Source organism: Notolabrus celidotus, chromosome 15 (genome assembly GCF_009762535.1).
Source record: "Notolabrus celidotus isolate fNotCel1 chromosome 15, fNotCel1.pri, whole genome shotgun sequence".
Taxonomy (NCBI): Eukaryota; Metazoa; Chordata; class Actinopteri; order Labriformes; family Labridae; genus Notolabrus; species Notolabrus celidotus.
The window spans coordinates 22,335,919-22,352,578 of NC_048286.1; the positions used below are offsets into that span (position 1 = coordinate 22,335,919).

The following is a 16,660-nucleotide window of genomic DNA, read 5'->3' on the forward strand; positions in this document are numbered from 1 at the left end:
TCGTAATAGAAACAGGCTCCTACAGTCTGCTTTCAGAGACCGCAGGACTCCATCTGCTGGTCAAAAGCTGCAGTGTTAAGTCGGCCGTTTTAATCATTCATGTCAACTTGCACGACATTAACACATCCAGTTATGCTACATTTGAAATTGAAACCTTAGCCTCAAGAGTGACCAGTGTTACATTTCAGAGTATTACTGGAGTGTTGGGCTGCAGAGATATAGTGTAGGCAGTGTGTGGGAGTGTGTCTGTCTGTGTGTGTGTGTGTGTGTGTGTGTGTGTGTGTGTGTGTGTGTGTGTGTGTGTGTGTGTGTGTGTGTGTGTGTGTGTGTTTGTTTGTGTGTGTGGTCAGCTGGCTACTGATTCAATACTGGATGGAGAAGCAGAAATTGTTCTCAGAATCAACAATAACTCAATATATTTTTATTTGATTATCTCATAGTCGTAGTAGTCTTATAAATCAGAAGCATTTGTAAAAGCAAGAGTCATTTTAGAATTAGTTTAGTCATTTAAAAAGTAAAAACTCCAAACATAAGCAGGTTTCTACGCCTCCAATGTAAAGATTTGTTGCTTTTTCTCTGCTTTCGGTCATTGAATAACTCTGGGGACTAGATTTGCATGAAGGTCGAGGCAGATTGCCATCTAGCATGAGTCTGTTTGGCTGGTTCTGCTCAAAGTTTCTGCCTGTTAGAAGGAAGGTTTTTTTGCTGCTGTAACTTGCTAAATACTGCAAAGTGCTCTGCTCATGGTGGATGAGATCAGACTGAGTCCTGTCTGTAAGATGGGACTGGATCTTATCCTGTCTTGATGTTGGTTATTTTTTAATAATTAAACAAAGAGTAATAATCTAAACCTATTATGTTTGTAAGAGTGTTTTGAGATAATGTTTGTTGTGATTTGGCGCTATACAAATAAAGATTGATTGATTGATTGATTGATTGATTGATTGATTGATTGATTGATTGATTGATTGATTGAGACAAGTTGTGTAACTGAAAATATGACCTTTTACTCTTTTTTAAAATCATTTCCTATTTAAAGAGTGAAAATATTGCTGGTTGCAGCTCAACTTATATTAAAAAACTCATTTCAAACTTGCGTTTCAGTTCATTTCAGATCTATTCAACCTTCTTCATTCTTATCATGCTGGTTAATGTTCAAGTTTTAATTTATCGGAGAAGATCAGTTTTAACTATGATGTTGAAAAGATTATGCAGACTCCAGCAGCAATCTGTACCAGATTGGCAGAGTAGAGGGGGAACTGTGAGAGAAAACGTAACAAACACTAACACAAGAGTCATTGAACTTCACATAGCCATAAGTGTCTGCTTCAAATTAGAACAAGAATCTGTTCTGCTGTGGATTGTACCAATCAGAGTGATCTTCAACATTTTATTAGTGAGTTTAAAGTGTGTTTTGGTTAGTGGAAAATGTGTCAGTCTAGGCTGCTTCTGTGCATGCCTCACAATGAGGGTTAATGAAGGCATATTGTCAGTTCCACGTGCAGCCAGTGGCATCAAAGTTGTCTCAAGGATTAAAATCTTTAAAGCAACATTCCCCTCTCTGACAACTTTTACTTGTGTAAATTCTTTATTCCTTAACTTAAAGCTGGGGTTGGTAGTCAGATTTAGATACAGTTTTTGTTACACTGGTTAAAATGATATTTATGTTCCGAAGGCAATCAATACATAATGTGTTCTTAAAAAAGAGCAAAAAAAACCCCACTATCTACAGCCGGAGTAAACCTGGGAAAACACCAACCAATCCCTGCCATCAGGTGCCGAAATATGAAACCAATCAAATCCCATCCTGCCATTCTGCCCGCCTCCTGCGAGTAAATTTCATGTTTTTTTTGTGTTTTTAACTTTCACTATGATAATGTTTTGGTGTTTCCTTACTGCTGAGTGAGACATGAATTGACGTAGTGCAAAACACAAACAATGTGCTGAGGAAAAAAAATTCACCCCCCGTACAGTGTGTGCCGATAGAGAAATCAGCTACGTAGAGCCAAGCTGTTTTTTGAAACAGGCTGAAAACTTGTTTATTAATGCTGCAAAGATTTTCATTTTTGAATTAGTGTGTATGTGGCTAACGGTGTTTCTGAAGCCAGCCTCAAGCGGATTCTCGATGAATTGAAGATTATAACACTTCCGCATGGGCTTCATATTTTAAGACCGGAGGTTTCTGCTTGCATATTAGTGATGATTTTGGATATTTTCAAAGTGAGAGTCTCAAAAAATCCCTGTTTCCACTGACTTATTTCAGTTCAGACTAAAAGTAGACAGAATTATGAATTTATTCTCAGAATTCTGACTTTAATCTAAAAATCCTGACTTTTTCACCAGAATTTTGATTTAATCTCAGAATTCTGACTTTAATTTAAGAATTCTGACTTCAATCTAAGAATTCTGACTTTTTTTTTTTACCAGAATTCTGACTTTTTCACCAGAATTCTGACTTTTTCACCAGAATTCTGACTTTTTCACCAGAATTCTGAATGTTATCTCAGAATTTTGACTTTAATCTAAGAAATCTGATTTTTTTTCACCAGAATTCAGACTTTAATCTCAGAATTCAGACTTTAATCTCAGAATTCTTACTTTTTCACCAGAATTCTGACTTTTTCCTCAGAATAATATTAATAATTAAAAGAAATGTACCTTAATATATATGTTTTTTTGTCATTGGTCCCAATCCTCTTCCTTACAGTTCATTATATCATATCTGGAGCATTATAAAACGAGCAGAGTTGTACACCCATAGACTGTAAATAAAAAGTGTACACCTTTAACATTTCCATGGGCATACCCGGGAGTGTAGGTGGACGCCAGGGATGTTTACTCGGCTACGTGCAGACGTCAAAGCGCATACATCGTATCCCAGCATGCAGCAGGAGGCCGTGGAGAGATCCAGCACCTGGTAGTGAGTCTGTAGAGCGCCGAGCAGGCAGCAGCCAACGGTCAACACAGCGCACACATCTCCTACTCCATGTGAGAGAACCGAGCCGTCTCCATCCAGGCGACTGAAAAACATGCTGTTCGGACGCCTGACGTGTGACCGCGCCGGCTTCTGAGTCCTTAGTGTCACCGGGTTTTCCTTTTGGAGGATTCCTCCCTCCATCTACCGGATCCCACCGAACAGGCAATGACAACGGTCTCAGCAACCCCGCAGCAGATGAAGGACCGGCTGCTGCAGGCCATCGACAGTCACAGCAATGTGAGTGTGCTAACAGGCTAGGGGGCTAGGGTTAGCTTGTTTACCTGCATTCCAGCAAAGCTGTCCACTCTAAAAGCTGACAATCATTCCTATTATTGTTCTTTAAAACACCTTTATACATGAATGTGGTTGGTACCGACATGTCAGAGGAGCAGGGAGGATATGGAGACTTCTTCATCTGACAGCTTGGGAGCTAGCTTAGCTGCTACCTCTCCACCATTAGCTGGTTTATGTAGCTGCTAGCTTAGCCAGAACTCCACAGCGAGTTTAGGGCATAAATGAACATATATTTGTCACCTTTCCGAGATAAACCTCCACTACTTTAAAGTTCCCCCTGTATTGAAGAACCTGAATGTGTTTAAACCCTCATTATAATCCCTTGTTGCTGAAGTGTGGGAGGTGCTAGCTAACCGTTAGCATGAATGGCTTCGTTTTAGGAAATAGCCAGAGCCTTCCTTCACAACTTAGTTAGCCTCGTTTGCTAACCCAGGTAAGTCTGGCGACTTTCAAACGCTGATTGACTCTTTCGACAGATTAAATAAACCCCCTAAAACAAATGTTACAACTTTTTGACTCTTACTTTTACAGCAAAGTGCTTGCATTGGTCGTGTTTTCTGAGTTGACACTTTGCCATCTTTACTTTGAACGTCGTTCTGTCGTGAAGCAGACACAGAAGCTAATTTATTAATAAGCTATGTTGCTCTCAAACACACAAACATACCAGGCACGATTCAATAGTTTAGACTCTGTCCAAACATCAGGTGATATGTAGGTTTTATATTAACTAAAATAGGGTATTTGGTTTATCATGTGAGTACCAGCCATTAGCATTGTCTCAGAATATCAGGGCTATGATTCTCACATTCCTTTATCAGTGACATCCACGTTTTCACACTATTAATGATGGTTTCAGATTAATACTCAATAGTAACCCTAAAGCAGGGGTGTCAAACTCAGATTTCAGTTCAGAGGCCACATACAGCCCAAATTGATCTGAAGTGGGCCGAACCAGTAAAATCATAACATATTAACCTTTAAATAACAACAACTCCAAATCCCTTTCCCTTTGTTTTAGTGCAAAAAGGACAAGTACATTCTGAAAATGTTCACATTTAATGAACTATCTTTCTACAAAAACAGCTGTTGTATTTTTCGCCATGATAAGTCTCATAGTGGGGTTGAATGTTTTACTCTTTAAGCCCTGAATCCTGCTGCCAACACACCAAACACACAGGTTACCCATTCACCTGACACACAGTGAAATGTTTACAGCAAAAGAACAGCAATTGTAATATTAAAGAAGATAAACTTGATTATTTTGGACCCCTCAGCTCCAGCGGGAACAGTTTGCTTGCTGGACAGTGTTGTATGCAGGGGTGTAGTGATAGTAGTTAGTGGATCATCTTATAGTGCTCTAAAAAGTCTTTATGAATCTCAACCGGATTATACAAACAACAAGTCATTTTTTATTTTGTTTTTTCTTTTTTTTACGTTATATTTGTGGGCTTTTTGCCTTTATTCCATAGGACAGCTGAAGAGAGACAGGAAATGTGGGGAGTGGAGAGTGGGGGAAGACATGCAGGAAATGGTCGACCGGTCGGGAATTGAACCGGCGATCCCTGCGACAAGGGCTGCAGCCTCTGTATGTGGGGCACTTAGACCGCTAGGCCACCAGCACCCCAGTAATCTATTTTCTCACTTTGAGACAAAAAGTCCCAGAGTGCCGTTCAGGTGCGCTCCGTTAGCACTATGATTGTATGCGACTCCCAGACGACAAATTTTAAACAGTAGTTACTTTTATTAAAAATTTGCAGTTAATGTCTTATCTGTAATTTTTTCACTTTGCAAAGTTGTTCTGCGGGCCGGACTGGAACCTCTGCCGGGCCAGTTTTGGCCCGCAGGCAGCATGTTTGACACCCCTGCCCTAAAGTAACACAAAATGCTTGTTTCTCCATCTTATAGATATGCAATATGGTGGCTGTATTGGAGGTAATCACCTCTCTTGAAAAATATCCAATCACCAAAGAAGCACTTGAGGTAAGATGGTGAACTCAAAACTTTTGTAGAGTTGTGTTGTTTAAGAGGTTTCTAACCATTATACTCATTATTTACATAGGAAACTAGATTAGGAAAATTGATCAATGATGTGAGGAAGAAGACCAAGGATGAAGACCTTGCCAAGCGTGCCAAGAAACTTCTAAGGAACTGGCAAAAGTTGATTGAGCCTGGGCCATCTGTGCCTGCAAGTACCCCTGGGTCTACTAATGGCAGTTCCCATCCCTGCAGAACAGATGCCTCTCCACCTGACATTTCTGTTTCTGGTAAAGGTGTACCCGAAGTCAAAATTAGAAACGATGTCCACAACACATACTCGCCAAAAGCTGAAAAATCAAGCAGCCGCAAACGCCGAGCAGAGCACAGAGACAGTGGAGTGCACTTACCGGAAAAAATCTCCAAGCTGTCTTCATATGACAACTCTGTTTCACCCCCATCCACCAATGGCATCACAGGCAGTCCTGATGCCCTGCTGGACCAGCAAGTCATCCCATCTCCTGATAGATCACGCTTAGAGCACCTTGAAAATGACAAAATCAACAGGATTCCAGTTAACGCTGTTAAGCCTCGCCCTAGCTCCCCTGGAGTGGCCAAACTACCCAGCACTTCCTCTATGATCAAGGCTGCTGTGATGCAGCAACAGGCCAGATTGGATGAAGGAGGAGGAGGAGGAGGAGGAGGGGGGTATTATCAAGCCAAAAGTCCCCGTGGCCTCACCACCAGTCCAAGGAGCATGAAGCAGGACACAGTGACCAAGCGCTCCTCAGCATATGCACCAAAAGGAACACCCATCCCAAGCCCTTCCTCCAGGGACTCTCCTCTTTCTTTGCCCCAGCCGGTTTCTTCCCCAGCCCAAGCCTCTTATGCTGACAAGCTGCCACATCCTACCCCTACTCCTAGGTCTTCAATGCACTGGGCCGGTTTTTCAGAAGTCTCCTCCCTTTGCCCACCGCAAGACATATCTGTAACACTGGAATCCCCATCGGTCTCAACTTCACCTTCTCATCCCCAACACAGCTCAGAACTGCACAGACCGACATCTGAGGGAGCCATGTCTGTGTCTGAGGACACGGACGGGGCAACGGTTTCCAATTTGGAGCATAAAAGGAGGAAGTATAGATCAAGAGACTACTCTGTAAATTTAGACGGCCAGAAAATAGATGATACGACTAAGCCTGTGCGGTTAAAAGAACGCAGACTAACATTTGACCCCGTCACAGGTCAGATCAAACCTCTGGTACATAAAGAACCTTCTCAATCAGAGGAAGCCCCAACTCCTGAGCCTGAAGAGTCTAGGCAGAGAACTGAAAGCACTGTACAACAGCCCCGTATCTTTGTCCCTGCCCCTCCCCCTGTCCCCGTCCTTGCCCCTGCCCCTGTCCCAGTCCCTATCCCTGCCCCAGGTCCGGGGACAAGCGCAAACCCTTTCCATCAAACAAACTGGAAAGAGCTGTCCAGAAACGAAATCATCCAGTCCTACTTGAACCTTCAGAGCAATGTGCTCACCTCCTCGGGGGTCCAGGCCCCCAGTGCACACTTTTTCATGTCAGAGTATCTGAAAAGGGAAGAACAGGAGATCAAGGACTCGCGGAAGATTCACGTTCTGCAGACGGACAGCTCAGTAGGGGATTTACCTGGTGAGAGCCGGGATGTGACGGACGAGGACCTGGGCAGGGTACACACACAGCACTGGCCGGGGGTTAACGGTTGCTATGACACCAAGGGCACCTGGTTTGATTGGACAGAGTGCATATCATTGGACCCTCACGGGGATGAAAGCAAATTGAACATCCTGCCATATGTTTGCCTAGACTGAGGGTTTGGGGAAGGTTTGCTGTCCTTTTCCACTCCTTCGTCTCCACACAGAGACGAGAAACTTTGTGATTTTGTTTGTCCACTGTGAGTTCGGCAAAAGCCAGGCCTGCTAAACTCCCACCTGCTTCCCCTCCAGCCCCATGCCTCTTCCTCTTTCTGTGATGATCTATTGAGATTTTGGTATGAAAATAGTAAAAAAAAAAATTAAAAGAATAGTTGAGTTTGTAATACCAAGGGCTGTTGCTGTTTTATTCTTCAAAATGAAAGTTGCAGGAATGTCGAGGCCCTAGCTGCAGAGCGCTGCTACTAACCGTAAAGGCGAGAAAGAGGAGACGGGTTTATCCCAGAAAACCAGAAATTGAGCTGCGATGTGTCGTCTGTATTGGTCCTCTGTTTCAGGCTCACTGGGATGATTCTGTTTTCTTTTTTTTTACCTTTTGTGTTTCAGATGAGAATCACAGTCTTGGGTTAAAATTTGAGGGTAGGCTGGGGTTTAGCTGTCCTGTCCAGTCTGCCATGTTGGTGCCCAGAGAGGTGTTGATAGAGTTCATCTAGCACAGATAGAGCTGAACATGTCCAGAGTTTGAAGAACTGGAGCATATTTGGCAGTTACAAGAAGCTTTATGTGAGATATAAAGAGTAAATTATAAATTTCTTATCATGTATACATCTATTTATTTTTGACCAGTTCATTTATAGGACGTCCATTCAAACCGACGTTCAGAAGCCTATAGATGTTTTCCTTTTTTTCCTGTTTGCATCACAATGTTGTCAGCCTGATCTTTGATGTTAAAGGGGCGTACAGATATTTTGTCACGTGGTCTTTCTTATAGATTGGCCGATGCATTTGGTCATTTACATTCCATACTCCATCCTTCACCTACTTTTGCTCTCTCTCTCTCTCTGGCTCATCACACAGCCCCCCCCATAAGTCCATGGCATCTTGAGAAGAAATGTGGTCTGAGAAATTGGTTTCATCCAAATGTGTTGGTACTTAAAAGTTCATTCAACAAATAAAAACACTCACTATACAGCAGTTCTCTCTCAAAGCTGGAAAATGATGAGGGAATTTCAATATCAGATGGTGCTGATTTAAAAAAAAAAAGGCATTTTATTTGAAGAAAAACAGGAACTATTTTAATGCCAGGACTCACTTTGTTTCCATTCCTTTAGATTGTTTGCCCTCTGGAAATCCTTTCCCATATTTTCTGAGTTAAACCGCCTTAGTGAATGTACAGGATTGAGACCTCTGAAGCACTTGTACATACTTTTACAACTTGTTGGTCATTTCATTACTGACTTGATTCAAGTGTGAATAGTGACTGATGCTCCATATATTTATGTGCCCATAGTTTATTCAGAGTTTAAGAAACATTTAATATTTGTGCGGCTGCTTTCGAGAGTTTAGTCACATTTAGGAGGCCAATCGAAGTAGCATTTCTTTCGCTTCCATTTTTTTTTTTAAAAACACATCGAACATAAACAAAAGAGAGAAAGCTGTGTGTATCAAACGTTCATGTGACAGCTAATACTTCTGATTTCCCTTTATACTCATCAGTCACTACCATTTCTTCTCTCATGACTTAAATCAAGATTGGCTTCTGTGCAGCCTCTCTGTCCATACATTTTTTCAGTCTTTCATCCCTACCAATGTGCCTTTGGTAAATGTTCAATCTGGATTTGCTTCTGCATATAAAACTCTGTGCTGTCCGTGGTGCTGGGTTTATGCGCGAGAACTCCAAATCTGGTGATCTGGTGATGCCGGTATATGCACCATTTCTGTTACTTTTTGTACACGCTGATCTAGCAAAGGGTGAAGCTGCAGACAATGAGAAACTGCACAACAACAGCACAGCTGGCAATAAAGGAAAAAGTGCTATAACTGGTTGATACAAATCTGTTTTCTGGAGTTTTGACTGGGGCATCTTTATTTGTTCAGTGTTTAACATCTCTCGATTGTTTGAAAATAAAATGATCTAAATCTTCAGCTCAGTTCTCCGGCTCATGGGTGTTTTAACGTGCTGTTGTGTTCTCATCTTCACACATTTTGTTTAAACTGAAAGTCTGAGCTCTTCATTCAAATGCCTTTTTGTTTTTAACTCTACTGTGTAGTTTCATGTACTTACCCAGTTCTTCCATGAGGTGGCACACATTTTCCAGTTTTGCCTGTCTACATCCGTCTGTGATGTAAGGGTGGGATGATGCCAGTTAGTTCAGTTCAGTGGGACTGAAACGATGACTTGACATTTTTCAAAGCCCACAAAGAATAAATGGTCTTTAATTTTGACTGAAAGAATCACAGCTGAGATTCAAATCTTCCTTATTTGAAGAGTTTTGAGCTGTGAACACCCGCAGTAAAGAAATGGCCTTGTGTGTACAAATGTGTCATTGTTAGCACAGTTGTAATAAAATGTACTTTTCAGATATGTTGCTCTATGCCTGGTAGACTCGGATGCATGTCACTCTGCCATGACTCAGCCAGTTGATGTAATCTCTGAACTGATATCAGGATAAATACACTGTCCTCTCCTCAGGGTGTTTACACTCAGACACTGAGTCAGTCCTCTGCACACCTGGGTGATGTCACCACCACGTAAACATACCCCAACATGCAGCTGTTTTTATGACCACAGAGGGAAGAGAAACACCTGGGCTCATGTACGAAAAGTCTTCGCACGTCATTCTGTGTTGCCTTGATTTGTGAAAGAACATGTCTCATCAAATGTTCTTACTCAGCCAAAACTCCACTGAACTTCCATCAGTGATTAATCTGCTGATCATTTTCTTGGAACATGAATTATTTTAAAGTCAGACCTCAAGATTTTACATGTTACCTTAATATATGAGTGAGAAAAATACCAATCCTGTGCCTGAAAATGACTCAGCAAATTTTGAAAACAGTAGTTAACTTTTATTTTATCACTCATTTAAAACCTTAATGACACATCTATCTAAGCTGGCAGTGAGGCAGACTTAGATTAATACTGATTCCTCTATATCAGGGGTTCCCAAAGTGTGAGTTGGGATCCCTTGAGGGGTCGCGAAACACAAATGGGGGGTCGTGAGATGTCTTCCAGAATGTTTATTTTGTTTTGATTACCTAAAAATAGTACATTTTACGCATTATAGTATAAAATATCGACAAAAATAGTAGCTAAACTTGAATTAAAACCTTGAAAATAGAAAATGTTATGAGTTTTCTGCCTTTCTTTTTGCCAGATGACTCGTAAGTTCAGGGTTAGTGAACAGTTAATTATCAAAAGCATCAGTAGCAGTAGGTTAATTCATAAAGGCACAGGAAGCACAGCCACATGCTCATATAGGTAGGGTCATTTTCTGCAGACTAGCTAAATGAAGCCACATTAAATCACTTTGAGGAACCGTGGGGGTTCTGAGTCTTTGGCACCTATATTTTGGGGGTCACAGGCTGAAAAGTTTGGGAACCCCTGCTCTATATAGTCTAAAAAGCAAATGAGTCCACCAGAAAAAAGGATGAATGAAATCTGTATTTCTGTTTTTAATGCTTATGTGTCAGATTAGGAGGCTGCTGAAATATCCTTTTTAAAAAGAAACGTCATCAAATATTCATGGAGAATTGCATATTCAACATTTAAGATAAAGAGGGTGGGTAATTTTTTGAGCATGTCACGCTTCATTCCTTGCATTCCGGGGATTCTTTTTGTGACCATTTGTGGTGGAAGAAACAGAAAATTACAGATCCATAATCAATAAAAAAATGAATTCAACTCCCTGCACTCTGCTCACATCCTGGTAAGATTTGATATGTTATTTTTCACAAGTACATTTTAAAACTGAGTAATTCAATATTAATCAAATACTAAAATTCAATGGGGCATTCTGGGGGCAGTTTGTTTACATTCAACCCCCTTCTAGAGAGCCACGGGTGTCCTTTCGTTTCAGAAAGGCCCTGAATTACAGTTGTGACCAAGTCCCACTGTGACAGTATTAGGTCTATTAGGTCTGGGCATGGGCTCACAGTTTGTATGACTGCTTGTCATCATTGCTGTCAGAATCACTCATTTTTATGTTTGGTTGTATTTTGTTTGTCTCTTTCTAACCCGATTAGCTGAGTGTATACTTCCACTGACGTCATAGTTTGGGTTGTAATTTATTAAATTAAGCTACATTTTGTGGTAGAGCTGACCCCGCCTGTGGCGGTTGATAGCTCCAGTGCGGGTTCTCCAGCCAGGTTCTCTACAAAGATGTTGAGCTGATTGGGTTCTCCTGTGGGAGACACACTTACTACTAACAAGTAACTCAAAAAACTTAACTTCAAAAATATTTGGACGAGTGAGTTCATTTCCCTGTTAAAAGGAAGGAGTCCCTAAGAGTATTTTTTTTAATGTAATGATAACGATAATTATATGGTGCGCACAAGTCATTATCTCCTGCGCACAATATAATCATCTTGTCCGTACAAGTTATTATCTTGTGCACAAAACATAATCATCTTGTTTGCACTAGCTATTTTCTTGTTCGTACAATTTTTTATCTTATGCGCACAATATAAAAATGCCTATATACTTGTGGGACTTCAGGGGCTCCATAGATTAAACATGAACAGGATAAAATCAACAAAGATGAAAGAGCTACATCTTTGTCCAGAGGGGGTGCCAAAATCTGCACAAATAGTTCCTCACTGGAGTGATAACTACTTAGAACAGCTAACGTCTGTTGGTAGAGAGAAACCACATATCTGTCTATGTTTTGGTGTAAATTACACTTTCCAGTTTGATTGAGCAGCTTCACAACCTCAACCCTTTTTTTTTTTAAGACAAATAACTTAATTTCCAGTGTTATTCACTAAAATTTAAGAGACTTATGTCAGTTTGGAAGATGTGTCCAAGATGTGCCAATTCCTTTCCCTGGTTTTCTGATAGTGAATGGCTCTGTTTACCGAAAGGCCAATTGTTGAGGTTGTTGCTGGTGTGGATAAACATCAGCATATGTGTTAAGGCTTCTTGTTAGAGAATATATGTGTGTAGCTTTCTCTATATTGTGACATGGTTTCTCTGAAGCCCAGGAGAAGCATCCAGTAATGTTACATTTTAAGATGCTTTAATAGAATAATGAGGGTACGGAAGAGGATTAGGGCCACTGAAAAAAAGAAAAAGTATTATTCAGAGAAACAAGTCAGAATTCTGACTTTAACTAGATCAAGATATATGCCGTATTTATTCTGTTTAAATAGTGATTAACTGAAACTAAAAATTACTTTTAGAAAATATATTCAGATCTGTAATTTTACATTTTTTTTATCTATAGCCCTTAATCATCAAAATTCAAATCAAAATAAATCCAGGCTTTAAACTATTTAGGTTTCATGTAATGAGTCTAGAATATATTAAAATTTCACTTTCTTAAATAACTGATGGAATCATATTTTTTTTTTCATGGTATTCTAATCACACATGTAGCTGTAAAAAAAAAAAAAAATTAAGGTCCAATCTATTTTATATTGTTATTATTCTGAGAACAGTCAGAATTTTGACTTGATTCTCAAAATTCTGACTTTTTCTCAGAATTCTGACTTTTTCTCAGAAGTTTGACTTTAGCCTCAGAAATCTGACTTTTTTCTCAGAACAAAAATAATAAAATATATATATATTGGACATTCATTTTTTTTCAGTGGCCCTCACCCTCCTCCGTATGAAGGCTTCAGAATGAGATGTCATTTTAAAAAAAATCTTACTTTTCTGGAGAAAAAAAATCTAGTTGTGTTTTTCAAACTTTTCATTTGAAGAAGTAAAACATTTTTAGTGTTGTTCCTTTAGAAAATGTTTTAGTTTATTCACAGAAGAAAATCAAGGTGATGGACTCAGCTTTGTTCTACTTTGTTGACCTGACTTGACAAAAGAAAAGAAACCCTGCCTCACCAAATCCCTGTAACTGTTATCAGTCAAATGTGAAGCCCAGCACGCCACAGTAAATCCGACCTTATTCTGTAGTAGCTTGGCTCATCCTTTCCTGTGAATGGAAGCTCTATCTGCTATCTAAAATACCATAGCACCCACATTACGTCATCCCAGTAGCTCATTCCACTCAGTGTAGTTACTCAAAACTTTTTTTTTTCTCGACCGTGACTCAAAAAAGTGCGACAAGTTGTCTGGTCCGCTGAAAGTCTGGTATGCAGGGTGGGACGGTGGATCACTCCCACCATTCAGGAATTTGGGAAGTTTCCTTCCATATAAGGAGTTTTTGATTTCTATCGCGACCCAAAGGAAGAGAAGGGGAAAGGTGGAGCCTAGAATCGATTAACAAAGCGGGCAGCCAAAGAGTATGCAGGAGAGACAAGAGGACTGAAATATGCCTGTTTACGTTTTTTTTTATATATAAAACTTCAGTAAGTTGTTAGTTTAGACTATGAGCGTGTACATAAAAACTATATAACTCATTTAGAACACAGCTTCCATGTTGTATAATTAACATTTGGTTTTTTAAAATACTTTTCATTTGATAGTTTCCAATATAACACGCAGAGTGAAAATACTCATACACACACAAAAACAAAAAAACAAGACAAAACAAAGACGTAACAGCCTGTCAGTATTAGCATGGAAGAGTTTGGTTATAATATGTATAAGACTACCTTCTATAAATAAACAATTCATTTTTAACTCATCTATGATTATAAGATAAGATAAGATATTACTAAGATAATTCAGTTGTTACAGCAACCCAGACATAAGTACAATCAAGAAGAAGTTTCAATAAGTTAAATAAAATAAAATAAAAATAGATAAATAAAGATAAAATACAATGTAGATATATACAATGTTACAAATGGATTAAATTAAATTAAATTAGATTAAATAGCAGTAATTACAGGCAGTATTAAAATGATTCAGTAGTGACAGGTTGACATGGTGTGATTATAGTTGGTAATGACAGATGAAGCAATAAATACAAATAAATATGGGTATGCAGTTTGACCGTGTGCTGTAGTAAACAATAATTATTTAATATAACATAATATAATATAGCAAGATAATTATATAATATAATATATTGTGCATTATAATGCCAGCAGCAGTCAATAAAGTCAGTTCGGGATGAGACGATGACTTGATACCTAATGCAGAAACAAACTTTAAAGAAATGTACAAAGAAAAATATCTACAACACCGACAAGAATAAAAAGAAAAAATATAAATAATTAACATTTAAATGTTAGCGCCATCGTCTTATGTCAGCTGTTCAGAACAGTCAGATTTTTAAACATACGCCACAGCTCACTGTGATGCAGCTAGCGTGTGTTGCACTTGATCTATGTTAGCCTATTATAATAATAATAAGAAGAAGAATTTAACATACCACATAATGTCTTATCTCCCCTCAAACCTTAAATCTTGATAAGGCTTCAAAGCTCTTTTCACCTCTGTCATTTAAGTTCAAATGTTAACACAGCCAACTGTGTCTAAAATGTTGAATCCTCTTATCATATATAATTTCCTCCTTGTATAATTTCCCCTCACATGGTGGTGGGAGGTTTAAATTGTAGTGTTGGATCCTGTGGGGTCAAGTGGCTGACATCCAGGCTTCAGCTCTTTGTTGCCAAAATATAAATCATGTTTGCCATCTTTACTCTTTATATATTTTTACATTACTAAGCTACCATGCAGTCACCATACAATAACATGATGAAAAATAATGTTAATATTTAAAACCTATACTAGAACTGAGATAAGGCCTTCTGTTTAATTTTCTGTTTTTACAAAAGTCATATCAGAGGTTTTCTCAGGTAACATTTCCACACTCAGTTCTTGGAAAATCACATGATGATGCAGTTTCCAGGTTCTTCTCAAAGAAGGAATGTGTTGATTTAGCAGTGCTTGTGTTGCTTTTTTAATGTCCCAAAGTTCATATTCCATTTTTTTTTTTGCTACTGATGGTAACCAAAGACCAAGACTTCGATTTCCTATAAAATGGTTGTTAAAGCTCCTGTAAGGAGTTTTCAGCCGGTTACAAAATAGACTAAAATGAATACTGATACATCTCTATGACCATCAGAACCATACAAGACCATCAGCTACAAGATTTCATACTTTTTTTATTGTACTTACTCATGCCTGAAATCGCTGCTGTGATCAACTGCTACAGCAGAAACAGATTTTTTTCAGATTTTCCAGAGCAAAGATTCCCAGTGAGTGATACATGCTGCTGTTAAATGTCAGCAGGAGAAGATGTTTCAGTAGAAATCACCACCTACACATGAACAGATTAACATGAAGAGAATTAAACACGTGGTCCTCAGGGGGCGCCAAAATTGACACAATCAGAAATTTAACCGGCATTAGTCAGTGTGGAGCCCTGATTGGAAAAGGACAACTGAAACCTTTTACAGTGAGATTTAAACTGGTCTCAATTTAATGCCGAAACCTGCTTATGACCTACAAAAGTAATCCAGACCAGGAGCGAGAATCAAGACGACCACTTGTATTTTGTTGTGTAATCTGTCACCAGTGTTTTAAGGTCACTGTCAGGTTAGGTAATTTACAAATGCCTATGTATCTTCAATTAACTTATCCTGAAATAAAAGCGTCTTGATCAGTATACGTTATAAGTGTGACTGTGTACTGTACATGGAGATCCCTATGGAATAACTGGGGTACAACTGGCTCATAAGGCTACATTACTTTTGGCTTTTGTATTGGTCTATGTTGTGCTTTTGGCTCCCTGTATAGAGACACATTACAAGGGAATGGTGATCATTCTTAGCTAAGTCTTTATATCTATTTTGCAAAGCAGCCAAACCAGTTAGCTTTAGGCTAACAGCTGTGAATTTGTATTCTTTTTATTTATTCATTTATTTATTTAAAGGGACAGTGCATATTAATGAACATTTCAGCGTTGCATCAATGTAATTGATCAACCTTGACTCCACTATCAACCTTCAAGCTAAAACTTCAACAGATTTTAGTTGACTGTTGCTCCTGCTGATCACTTCGGACTTTACTTACATGCATACTTTTATACACACATACTTTTTTACACCTTGTGCACATTGCTTGTTACTTATCCACTTTTGTTCTATTTATGTTATATGTCTGTGTGTGTATGTGTTCCTGTTGGCGCGTCTTGGTCAGGTCGCGTTTGTAAATGAGAACTGGTTCTCAAACATTTTGACCTGGTAAAATAAAGGTCTTATAATGATAATAAATATCCTAGAGTTAGCCATAAGACTAATTTTCATCCGTAGTCCCCGGCAGGTCAAAACAGAATTCATGGAAACAGTATATCATGATAGCATGACAAAGAAAAAAACAATACATCACAAGAGCACATATAAGTTATAAAAAAGTGCAAGTAAACATGAAGTGCTGTTCAGCATAATCGAGTAATATCCTGAGATGAACCAACTAAACATGGACCAACATATCAGAATGTCACACAAGTTAAAATGCATACATTAAACCCGTAAGATAACACACACACACACACACACACACACACACACACACACACACACACACACACACACACACACACACACACACACACACACACACACACACACACGCACCCACACAAAGGGAAAGAGAGACAGCAATGGAT

The 16,660-nt window shown here is 39.1% G+C and overlaps 1 protein-coding gene across 1 annotated transcript; it reads left to right on the top strand.

Annotated features, from left to right (window-relative positions):
* The first annotated feature begins 2,807 nt into the window (after positions 1-2,807).
* On the top strand, positions 2,808-9,071 carry crsp7 (cofactor required for Sp1 transcriptional activation, subunit 7). Its single transcript, XM_034702246.1, has 3 exons — positions 2,808-3,214; positions 5,177-5,251; positions 5,331-9,071. The coding sequence occupies exons 1-3, from the start codon at positions 3,143-3,145 to the stop codon at positions 7,083-7,085; spliced, it is 1,902 nt and encodes a 633-aa protein (XP_034558137.1). The 5' UTR covers positions 2,808-3,142; the 3' UTR covers positions 7,086-9,071.
* Positions 9,072-16,660: the final 7,589 nt, after the last annotated feature.